At 38.4% G+C, this 12,622-nt stretch overlaps 1 protein-coding gene across 11 annotated transcripts; it reads left to right on the top strand.

The window, feature by feature from the left end:
• The first annotated feature begins 2,892 nt into the window (after nt 1-2,892).
• Nucleotides 2,893-11,985, top strand: slc34a2b (solute carrier family 34 member 2b). 11 transcript variants are annotated; one of them, XM_047807520.1, is made up of 16 exons: nt 2,953-3,026; nt 3,136-3,264; nt 3,450-3,469; nt 4,891-4,906; nt 5,631-5,688; nt 5,770-5,898; nt 6,008-6,136; nt 6,406-6,549; nt 6,659-6,770; nt 7,390-7,585; nt 7,931-8,026; nt 8,353-8,473; nt 9,072-9,239; nt 9,742-9,858; nt 9,999-10,123; nt 10,216-11,985. In XM_047807520.1, exons 2-16 carry the CDS (start codon nt 3,178-3,180, stop codon nt 10,753-10,755), a joined length of 2,058 nt encoding a protein of 685 aa, XP_047663476.1. In that variant the 5' UTR covers nt 2,953-3,026; nt 3,136-3,177; the 3' UTR covers nt 10,756-11,985. The 11 variants fall into 11 exon arrangements, with proteins under 11 accessions (XP_047663482.1, XP_047663479.1, XP_047663476.1 ...); XM_047807519.1 differs by having other exon boundaries at nt 4,888-4,906; XM_047807518.1 differs by lacking the exon at nt 3,450-3,469 and having other exon boundaries at nt 4,888-4,906.
• The last annotated feature ends 637 nt before the right edge of the window (nt 11,986-12,622 follow it).

Genomic DNA, 12,622 nt, shown 5'->3' with positions numbered 1-12,622 from the left:
TTATGAGGCATGGTATTATTCCAAAGACACAATATCACAGCAGATAATATCGGTCACTTAAAGTCAATAATATTTAAAGTCCACCGGAGTCGCTCGTGGTCGGATCTGGGTTCAGGAGTGGCGTCTTTGCGTCTCACGGAGTCTCCGGTGATTTATCTGGCATAGATAATGACAACTTTTGTCTTTAAACCACTTGAAAGTCACATGAGGATTGATGGTTTGTGGGGTATAAATGAATATTAATCGTTATTGCAATTAGCTGATAAGGTTGCATACATGCACGATCCAAAGGGCATCAGAACTCCACTCCATCAATACCACTCCATTTTATCGCACATGAAACAGGTCACACTAATCAGAATCAGAATCAGAATCAGAATCAGATTTATAAGGAATTTGGTTCCAGCTGTTTGTGACTCTCAAAAGTACAGCCATAAATAACACTATACTATACAAGACAAGATAATACAGACTATACAATAGACCGTATGAGTATTAAATACGAACACAGAATATCTACAGAACCTTATCTGAGATTAATCAGCAACCGAGCATAATGACTTGAGTTCAGTCGTAAAACCTGCAAAGCGATAAAGAGCTATTTTAATGTACAGTAGAGTTGATTTCATGATGGACGTTTAATTTAGTCTTCTTAAAAACTAACATTTTCAACATTACCATAAAAACCTCCCTCAAGTCACTATCTCAAGGTATAGTATGGGTTCCTGAAAATTCCTGCATTTTATTACTGTATGTAACAAGTTTTGTTTTAGCATTCAATTAGCAAAACAAGTATTATTATTACAATTGCAACTGAACTCATCAATGCCCTTAAGAACAGTACAATAAAATGCAAGCGTTTTTGTGTCCGGTTACAAAAGATTATGTCATAAATTATGTCTGTCTTGTTATGATATGCACGTCCTATCCAAATTTATGTAATGCCAAAGTGGATGGTAAAGTGAATGGTCTTAAATAAAACATTTTCCATCAAAGTATCAAAAATAAATTCAGAGAGATTGAGCTAGATGAAACTAGTGCCAAGACCTTTTATTGTATTTTCCATGAAACATAGTCATTGTCCAAGTTAAGGCAGCTCAATCCATTACCAGAGTCAAACAAAGCTGGACAAGATCTTCTATTATAATATGTTACTATACCAGGAAATAACAAATACGGAAACAAAGCTGAAATGATTACGTAATACAGAATACAGGAAAAAGACATGAAGGACTAGGATGAATTAACAGGGCGTGAACAAGGCAGGGCAGAAAGATGAGCAGAAGAAGATCTGAATCTTCCCATCGATGCCCTTATGTACGGAAAGCAGCAGATAAGAGATAAACCCTGATCAGAGAGCAGTGCAGGCAGCAGTGATACACACTGGTCTTAAACAGTACAGGATCAGGGACTGACTCGGGGATACCACAGGAAGTGTAAACTGATTGGGTCAAAGACTTAAATATGAGTACAGACTGAAATTGAGAATAACAGAGAATAACATCAGTGTAACGAGTAGATGACGATGGACCTGTGAGCATCTGAAACAAAGTAACTCAGCAATTAGGAAGGCTGAGATTTCAAGGCCATTTTAAATGTTGGAGGATTTTTTATTTTTACCTCACAACTATCACCTCTGTTTTGATCAGTAGAATTAGAATTGTAAATTTAAATTAAATCATTGCTCACTGATTCAATCAACTTTCTAATTCTGAAACCAAGGCTAAAAAAATCATTTCTCAGCCTGAGCAATAAAATCAATGAAATTTATTTTTAAATCAATATTTTAAAGCAGATTTTGATTGCTTAATTTGGGATTTAATTTGTATATGTGTTTGCTTTCTTATCTAGTTAACTTAAGCTTAGAGTGTGTGTGTGTGTGTGTGTGTGTGTGTGTGTGTGTGTGTGTGTGTGTGTGTGTGTGTGTGTGTGTGTGTGTGTGTGTGTGTGTGTGTGTGTGTGTGTGTGTGTGTGTGTGTGAGAGAGAGAGAGAGAGAGAGAGAGAGAGAGAGAGAGAGAGAGAGAGAGAGAGAGAGATTTATATCGTTCAACTAATCCCACTAAAGTATTTGTCCTAATAGTTAGTGTCCTTGAAGCATCTACACTTTGATAAGACATCATACAGGCCAACAGGTATAATAAAGATGCAATAATAAGTATAATTGTTATATAATCTTTTATCACCTTCGTTACAAAGCTTTAAAAATATAAACACAGCATAGGCAGAAATCCAACAAGTTTAATTATTTACTTTTGGGATTTTTTTTTTTTCGAAACAATCCCAAATAATCCAATTTAATCCAAAAATAAAGGCCAAAATATTTGTTATTTTAATTAGGCATATTTAAGGTTTTACAGTTTACAGTTAATTCTCGAACTGTCTCTGTGTTTACTGGTAGATTTAATATTTAAACTGTGCTTAAATCTAATAACATGACAAAATTAATACATTTAATAAAGCTCACATGTAATGTCACATTAGGGTCCACAAAAGGTCCCTAAAAGATAGAAATATAATTATTTAATTGATATTCTTTTATAATTAAACAGATAAATAGATATGATGTCCCAAAAGTCTTCATACAGTTAATATTTTTTTTTAGCAAAATGTAAATAACAGTACAGCCAAACCAATGACAATGCAAAAGTATAAATGACACACAATAATAAATACATGACACAATAACACATCATAGTACATAAACCGCCGTAATACGTTACAAGTATAAAATTCTTTTAAAATTAATAATTTTTTCCAGTTAAATTCTTGTAAAAACATTTTATTGTTGTTTTAAAAATGTTTTTTTGATTTATTTTTTTTAAAACAATAAATTCCCAGCCTTAAACAGGATTAGATCTAGATAATGATTTATTTATTTCTCTTTCTACCAGCAGGGGGCGCGCGATGTTGCAAGAATCACGTCATATTTGCACAAGTTCAATCATCTTTCCGATTATTTAAGGTTCTGATTCGATTAAGCCATGGGATCTTCCTGAGCTACAAGACGTGGGGCCTAAATGGTCAGGTGAGATGCCACACCATTCTCTGGTGATCAGCAGTCTCCAAAGATGAAGCTTGTGTATGAAGGAATGTTAGACATGAAACAATCTTTCATTTTTATATCTTCTGTGCAGAACTGGACACAAAAGGAAAAGTTCTTCGACTCGTGACCTCGAATGCAAGGTGTGTTCTCAAGCTTGGATTCCTTTACATGTTTGTTTGCTCCCTGGACATTTTCAGCTCGGCGTTTCAGCTTGTTGGTGGTAAGTGAGGAGAACATTTTTTCACTGGGTTTTTTATTATGTTCTTAAAAAAAAAACACTTTATGTAAAAGCATATAATATCACGACTTGTACAGCTAGTTACTGCTATCTACATATCTACGACTGTCGTTAATGTGGTTAATGTGTAGAGTTGTTAAAATGTTCTTATCTTTTATTTTGCTTAGAGATACATGTCCAGGCGAAGGTGACATTTCTTTTTTATTACATTATTATTAATCTCATTTTTATTATTTTATGGATCCACAGTTATTAGATTGAATCTACACACACACACACACACACACACACACACACACACACACACACACACACACACACACACAGGTTCTTTCCTCATCTTTTAATGAGGAAAATTGCCTCATTAAAATATAGCTCTCTCTCTCTCTCTCTCTATATATATATATATATATATATATATATATATATATATATATATATATATATATATATATATATATATATATAGAGAGAGAGAGAGAGAGAGAGAGAGAGAGAGAGAGAGAGATATATTTTAATGAGGCAATTTTCCTCATTAAAAGATGAGGAAAGAACCTGTGTGTGTGTGTGTGTGTGTGTGTGTGTGTGTGTGTGTGTGTGTGTGTGTGTGTGTGTGTGTGTGTGTGTGTGTATATTCAATCTAATAACTGTGTATATATATACAAATGTGTCTAACTATATAAATTGCCAGACACAGAGGTTTTTAAGCATAGCACAGAGGGTTTTTTTTTTTACGCGATCAAACGAGTAGAACAAATAATCACTTGGTTATAACAGAGCTCGATTTAAGCAGGATTAACAACTTTATTATTATTATTATTATTATTATTATTATTATTATTATTATTATTATTATTATTATAAATTTTAGTGACGTGACATACAGCTAAGTACGGTGACCCATACGCAGAATTCGTTCTCTGCATTTAACCCATCCAAAGTGCACACACACAGCAGTGAACACACACGCACACACACACACACACACACACACACACACACACACACACACACACACACACACACACACACACACACCCGGAGCATTGGGCAGCCATTTATTAATAATAATAATTATTATTATTATTATTATTATTATTATTAGTAGTAGTAGTAGTAGTAGTAGTAGTATCATTATTATTGTTAATTATTATTATTATTATTATTATTAGCATTATTATTATTATTGTAGTAGTAGTTGTTTTTTTGTTTTGTTTTTGCATGGTATAAATTAAAAGTCTAAGAAATAAACAGAATTTTTAGTACAATAACATACACGACATTGTGATAACACAAATGACACAATAATAAATACCTTACTCACTAGCACATAAATTACAGTACAGCCAAACAAATGACAATGCAAAATTACAAATGGCACACAATAATAAATACATGACATAATAACACATCACAGTAGAACATAAACCACCGTAATATGTTACAAGTTTGAAAATTAATAACTTTTAATGTTACATTCTTGTAAAAAAAAATATTTTGTTGTTTTTAAAATGTTTTTGATTTTTGATTTTTTTTTAAACAATAAATTCCCAGCCTTAAGCAGGATCTAGATTTGGAGAATGATTTATTTTCTCTTTCTACCAGCAGGGGGCGCGCGATGTTGGTAAGAAACACGTCATATTTCTACTAACAAATTGCAAAAGTTCGATCATCTTTTCCGATGATTAAGACATTAGATCCATGTGGAGCAAAAAAAAAAAAAAAGCTTGGAAAAAAAAGCGTTACAACATTTTTATCACTGTATAGAAACTGAACATTGTCCAAAGGCTCTTTATTGGTGCTTGTAAATCTATAACGTGCCTCCGTGCGGCCGCAGTGCGCGCGCTGGTTGGGGGGAGGGAGGGAGGGAGAAAGGGAGGGGGTGTCCCGTGCGACAGGTGTGCTGTATAAAAGCAGCGCGCGCACTGAATCCGACAGGTACTTCAGGTGGACACTGTTCGGTTGTTTCAGGACTTAAATCTGCTTTAAGCTTTATCCGACAGGTAAGAACAAGTATCTATGCTTATTTATAAAGGTTCTCTAACTTTAAACACACACACACACACACACACACACACACACACACACACACACACTTTAATGGTATCTGGCAGTCAGATCTGATTAAGATAAACTGGAAATTCCACCGTTATCAATTTGTCTGTTAATATGTATTAATATTATTGTGTTCTGCATGGATCGTGCTAAATGTAGATCTTGGTAGGAAAAACCCAATGACAGCAATAGTACATAAATGATGCTACTGTTGCGCATAAATGACACAGTGTTACGTAAATGGCGGTACTGTGGTGTACAGGCAGGGACTGATGTGTTATATTACCTACCAGGCAATGGCTCCACGGCCTGAGATTGGAAGTGACACCTCAGTCTCTCCACCAGATCTTGGTAAACGAAACGCCCTTTCTTCATTCTCCATCTTCTCCTTTCCTCATGCATGACCCATAATATTTCTGTTTCTTTAAACAGACACAAACTCGTCCAAAGATGCCGTGGTGCTTCCAGCGTACTCCACCGTGGCTCTTGTGGATTTAGATTCTGATTCGATTAACCCGTGGGATCTTCCTGAGCTCCAGGATGTGGGGCCTAAATGGTCAGGTGAGCTGCCACGCCATTCTCTGGTGATCAGCAGTCTCCAAAGATGAAGTTTGTGTATGAAGGAATGTTAGACATGAAACAATCTTTCATTTTTATATCTTCTGTGCAGAACTGGACACAAAAGGAAAAGTTCTCCGAGTCATGACCTCGATCGCGAGGCTTGTTCTCTTGCTTGGATTCCTTTACATGTTTGTTTGCTCCCTGGACATTTTGAGCTCGGCGTTTCAGCTTGTTGGTGGTAAGTGAGAAGAATTTTTCACTGGGTTTTTAATTATGTTCTCAAACAAAACAAAACAAAAAAAAAACGCATATGTAACAGCTCATTATTATTACGGAATGTTAGAGTAAGGTATTTGTACAGCTAGTTACTGCTATCTACATCAACTGTGGTTAATGTGGTTAATGTGTAGAGTGTTGAAATGTTCTTATCTTTTATTTCGCTTAGAGATACATGTCCAGGCGTAGGTGACATTTCTTTTTTTTTTCTTTTTTGTTTTTTTTTTACAGGAAAAGCAGCTGGAGATATCTTTCAAGACAATGTGGTATTGGCCAACCCTGTGGCAGGGCTCGTGATTGGTGTCTTGGTTACGGTGTTGGTTCAGAGCTCCAGCACGTCTTCATCCATTGTGGTCAGCATGGTGTCATCTGGATGTGAGTCGTCTTTATATTTTAACATAGTATACGAATCATAAGTGTAAGAATGGTCTCAGGTATAACACGTGCTGGGATTTATGTTTCTTGTGGGTTTTTTTTTTTCCAGTACTGGAGGTGCAGTCAGCAGTGCCTATTATTATGGGTGCTAACATCGGTACCTCCATCACCAACACCATCGTGGCTGTGATGCAGGCCGGAGATCGTAACGAGTTCCGCAGGTAGATATAACATGCCAGATTTGTAGAAACTGCTTCTCCAGAGAATTTGGATCCAGAAACCACTTCAGAAAACTTTAATGTATCCCTCAGGGTAACACAAAATTGGGATACTTTTGGGACAAGATTGCGGGTGAAAAGGCTGATCTCGCAAAGAGTTTTTTTTTTAATTTTTTATATGATATATTTACATTGTACAGAACCATTTAATTTATAAGATTTAATGCAAATTTTGGGGAAAACAGACTATATAGTACAAAATGACTATATTTATAATATGTGTGTTGTAGATATTACAGATCAAACATTTGTGTGAACCACAGTGAACGTCTTTTCCAGACAAAGACAGGAAACAAAGAAATAATAAACATCTTTATAATGCCTGAATGTTCTGGATGTAGTTTCAGCCTTTTTGAGATGTAGTTGATATGAGCAACCTGGCAACCCTACAAATAAATTCCCAATTTGCAATGTAATGTGATGCTTTTATACCAATTAATTCATAAAGGATTGACGTATAAGATCTCATGCTTTTTCTAAACAGCCATGCTTGTTTCTGATACTTATTAAATAACCATATTTTTTAATGGTCTAATTTATATTTCTCATTTTTGGGTTCCAGGGCATTTGCTGGAGCCACAGTTCATGATTTTTTTAACTGGCTGTCGGTGTTGATATTGCTGCCTCTGGAAGCAGCCACCGGTGTCCTGTACAAGCTCACCAAACTCATCATCGACTCATTCCATATCCAGACAGGCCAGGATGCCCCAGACTTACTTAAAGTCATCACTACACCGCTCACCAAGAACATCATCGAGGTAAAAAAAAATAAAAATCTACCAAACAGACCCACTGAAGGACATAGCGTCTATACTGTAGATTAACGAGGTGACCCAGTCGTGACTTAAAATAACAGCTTGGAATAGTTTGATCTCAGATGACCGCACTGAGCATGTCTATCAGTGAAAACAAATACATCTCACATTTACTATGGATACTTGCTTGTTTTTCATCTCACTGCATGACTTCTAGAGTCTGATTTAGTGATCTCATTCTGCATGTGATCTCAAGCGTATACCGTACAAGGTCCCTCTAAATAACAGTCCTGGAGTTGGAATTTGGTCTGATGACTCATATTTCTCTTTCTTCCTCTCTCTTTGTAGCTGGACAGCTCTGTGATCAGTGGCATAGCCACTGGTGATCTTAGTGCTCGAAACAAGAGCCTGATCAAGATATGGTGCAAAAAGATGAAAGTCACGGTAAGGACTGGGAATGTTCGCAAACTTGCAACCTATACAGTAGATGTCCAATTTTTTATCTCCAGCAAATTTGCAGTAACAAGGAAACCGAAGAATTTGAACATATACTCTATATGCCTAACATTTGACTTGTGTTACTGTGTAATAGCCCTTTGTGCCCCGATGAAAGGTGTTTAAAGGCTTAAGCAGACATGGAGATAAACACTGGTTACTAATAGCATAGACTTTAACACCGACTCCGTTGAGTATTACTGTAGCTGTTATGTTTAGATACATGTTAGTGACATGAATGAGAACTTACACGTTATGTTTTTTTGCTACTTCAGACTCTAATGAATGTCACTGTTCCTGAGCAAGCAAACTGCACAGTTGGTGTCCCGTGCTGGACGGAGGGTAACCAGACATGGACACAGAAGAACATAACGGAGACCATCAACCTAAAAAAATGTGAGTGACGTCCTTTTCAGGAAGGTCGGATCGTTGCATGTCGATCGTCGCCTCTTATCTGTGCATACATACTTCCGACTATTAGACCGTGACTCCCAATTAACTACTACACCAGGAGGACAATGGTTTTCTTTCAGCGTCGTATGATCCGGCAAACATCTTCCCCATCTTCCCCTCCCTCTAACTCTACTCTTACATGCTCAATGGGGCTATTCTTCTCTTCAGGCAGAACTACCTGAGGCAGTCGAAACCAGACAAAAAAGCCCCAGCTAAATAGAGAGGTTTTGGTTGGGGGGTCATGTTTGGAATCGAGGCCCGAAATTTAAGCCTGCTTGCAGCTTGTTGGTTGTAGTAGCATTTACATACATCCTGTAACCATGTTGCCATCTTGTAGCCTTTTAGTGAGTCAGCATGTATAAATAGTAAAAGTATCACTGATTCATGGGACTGGATCTACATCGTCTTTCCACAAAATAGTTCTAATTGTATAAAACTGACTGGACATATGTCAGGTCTAGAAGATGTTGTTATGTCAGGTCTAGAAGATGTTTTAATACTGACTGAAAATTAAAAATCTGAAACGTTTCTCTTGCTCCAGGTAGTCATCTTTTTGCCTCAGCGAATCTGCCCGATCTGGCCGTGGGTCTGATCCTGCTAGCTCTGTCCCTGCTGGTGCTCTGTACATGCCTCATTCTCATTGTCAAGCTGCTCAACTCCATGCTCAGGGGCCAGGTGGCTGTTGTCATTAAGAAGGTGCTTAATACAGGTGAGGCTGCTCGAATGATTAACTTGCATGACGCTTGCCTTCATTACAGTACGTTCTCGAGGCCACGTAGGATTAATATTAAATCTGGACATTTGATTTAGTTGGATATGGTCAGCTTTGGTATTGATTTGGCAAACAAACTGGGTGGACCATTAAGGCACCGATTCTATTTGTGAAAAGGAAACAGTAAAACCTCTGATAGACATGGATTGGATACCTTGTCTCTGATAACCGGAAGGCTTCCTCATCCTGATGTCTGATGAGTTAAACCGGCATAAAAATATGAACTCGGGTTTCTGTATTCATAACCGAGCGTGTTATATGTTACCAAGAGTTCCCAGGTACACGACATGCCCGAGTACGGCAGAATATGCTGATTACACAAGGTTCATTTGTATTATCTCGTGACATGGTGACTCTCGGATGGGTTTTTTGTTTTATGTTGCCATCATCATACATTCATGCCTATGTGGTTTGAGTAACACTGAATTCCTCTTTGCAGATTTCCCCTTTCCGTTTGCATGGGTTACTGGTTACCTTGCTATATTAGTAGGGGCAGGAATGACCTTCATCGTGCAAAGCAGTTCAGTCTTCACCTCTGCCATTACGCCTCTTGTTGGTGAGTTTGAGCTGAAATAGTTTGAATCCTTCTACTAACAAAGACATGTGCACTACACCACTTACTGTATCAACTCATTTAAAAGTCTGTTATATATATATTTAGATATCAGTTCAAAAGCTTTCCATGTTTCTTTTAAGGTATTGGTGTTATTAGCATTGAGCGAGCCTACCCCCTTACTCTTGGCTCCAATATTGGGACAACAACCACTGCTATTCTTGCTGCCATGGCAAGTCCTGGAGAAACACTGGCCAACTCGCTACAGGTTAGCCCTCTAAATATGATAATCTTCCATTTGTAGTGCACTGGTTTCTTTAATGTCATTCATAGCTCATGACAAGTCTCATTTCCTTGCAGATCTCCCTGTGCCATTTCTTTTTCAACATCTTTGGTATAATCCTGTGGTACCCAATTCCTTTCACGCGTGTGCCTATCCGGCTGGCTAAAGCTCTGGGTGACCGAACAGCCAAATACCGTTGGTTTGCCTTCGTCTACCTGGTTCTTTGCTTCTTCATTCTGCCCTTGATGGTATTGGGGCTGTCCATCGCTGGCTGGCAGGTCCTCGTGGGGGTCGGCGTGCCCGTGATCGTGCTGTTGATCTTAGTGGTTGTGGTGAACATCATGCAGTCACACTTCCCACACTACCTGCCTCCTGTGCTTCGCAATTGGGACTTTCTTCCCCGGCCACTGCACTCACTCAAACCGTGGGACCGCATCGTCACCAGGTTGATGGCCTTCTGTGGGAAACGATGCTGCTGCTGCTGCAAGTGCTGCCATAAGGGAGAAGTGAACGAGGAGGAGAAGAATAAGAGGGGCTTGGAGATGTACGACAACCCCACGCTTTCTGTAGACGACGGGAAAAGCCAGATTCAGACAGTCTCTGGAACAAATCTGTAGCATGTATAAAAGTGTATAGTAATTTCAGGACTCAATTAAAGTGTTTGAAGTAGACTGTGTACTCGAGGCTGCTAGAAGGTTCTTTGTCTGACCAGAAGGAACTGTGCTAACAACAGCAGGTCCGACTGAGCGAGCCTTGTAGGTGTCTGATTCCTGCTTCTGAATGCCCCCTTTCCACCAGAAAGAACCGGGTGCTGGTTCAGAGCTAGTACTTGTGCTGGTTCGAAGTTGATTCCACCGGCGAACCTTCTAAGAACTGGTTTGCCTTTCCATGGGCTAAGAGAACCATCACAGAGCCGAGTCTTACATCTATATACTGTACGTCTCGTATTTCCCAGCAACGTTAGCCCAGTAATGACCAATCACCAATGGCGGATGTTGCTTTACTGTTAATGCTCATAATGCTTTGCGAACCTACATCGGCATCCAAACACGGCGAATCCGACGCGTACGTGCAGCTCGATGTAATCTGTATAAACGGAGGTTTGCAATCGAGAATAACAGAAAGCGCATAACGTTATTTTATCATTAACACAGAAAAAAAGGAAGCGTTAGCATGTAGCTACCTACTATAACAAGTGCTGATAACCGATCATATTGCGGTAAAGTAAAAATGTGTTAAACATCAGTATACTTAAAGTACATTATCAAATGTGCTAACAGTAACCCCGCCCCCAGCCCCGCCCACAGCCCCACCCACAGCCAGCAGTTCTTAAGTCTAGACCAGCAACGTTTTGGTGCTAATCAAGAACCACTTTTTCTGGTTCAGAGTCGGTGCTTTGGCCGTCGAAAAAGAAAGAACTGATTATTAATTTAGGCTCCGAACCAACACTCAAACTGCCTCGGTGGAAAAGGGGCATAAGACATTCTGCTGCACACGACTAGACTATGCTTGCTGTATGTTTATTTTTAGTCTCCTTGTGAAGCTGCTCGCATCGTATGGCCGTATATCTGTAAAGTGCACATTTTAAATGCAAATGCAGAAGGCCTTTATTACTAATTCGTACACGAGGATTTTGTTTAAAACTATTTAAAGTGTTGTATATTTTAAAGAATTATATTTGTAAAGAATTCCATTTGCTGCCCTTTAAGCCCATGGTTTTTAGGTGATGTCTAATGTGTATGTTTCTTATATACATGTATATTTCTTATATATATATATGTATGTTTCCTGTATACTGTATATGTGCATTGTTTATACAGATTAAAAAAGACGATAGACATGGAACTGTCTTTATATTGGTTGTGTTTGTGTGTGTGTGTGTGTGTGTGTGTGTGTGTGTGTGTGTGTGTGTGTGTATAAACACGATTTCTAAACTGCATGAATAAGAATTATTTAATACATAATACAAAATATCTGGGGCACGGTGGCTTAGTGGTTAGTGGTACGCCTCACACCTCCAGGGTTGGGGGTTCGATTCCCGCCTCCACCTTGTGTGTGTGGAGTTTGCATGTTCTCCCCATGCCTCGGGGGTTTCCTCCGGGTACTCCGGTTTCCTCCCCCGGTCCAAAGACATGCATGGTAGGTTGATTGGCATCTCTGGAAAATTGTCCGTAGTGTGTGAGTGAATGAGAGTGTGTGTGCGCCCTGTGATGGGTTGGCACTCCGTCCAGAGTGTATCCTGCCTCGATGCCCGATGACGCCTGAGCACAGGCTCCCCGTGACCCGAGAAGTTCAGATAAGCGGTAGAAAATGAATGAATGAATGAATGAATAATACAAAATACTCTAATGTAAATATTTAGAAATTAAATATATTTTCAGTACGATGGATAAAAGCTAACACTAACATTAGCAAATATTAAAGAAAACGCAGTGGTCGTTAATGAGTTAATAATGAATTTAATAAACTTCAATCAATTTAACA

The sequence above is a fragment of the Tachysurus fulvidraco genome, chromosome 23 (assembly GCF_022655615.1).
Source record: "Tachysurus fulvidraco isolate hzauxx_2018 chromosome 23, HZAU_PFXX_2.0, whole genome shotgun sequence".
NCBI classification, from domain to species: Eukaryota; Metazoa; Chordata; class Actinopteri; order Siluriformes; family Bagridae; genus Tachysurus; species Tachysurus fulvidraco.
The sequence above is the reverse complement of the archived record's forward strand: the minus strand, read 5'-3'. Positions and strand labels throughout refer to the sequence as shown.

Excerpts from the sequence above, each read along its gene's own strand:
- slc34a2b (XM_047807518.1), top strand. Across the intron at positions 6,137-6,405 it reads GGCGTTTCAGCTTGTTGGTG|GAAAAGCAGCTGGAGATATC; the intron begins GTAAGTGAGAAG and ends TTTTTTTTACAG. Across the intron at positions 8,027-8,352 it reads GCAAAAAGATGAAAGTCACG|ACTCTAATGAATGTCACTGT; the intron begins GTAAGGACTGGG and ends TTGCTACTTCAG.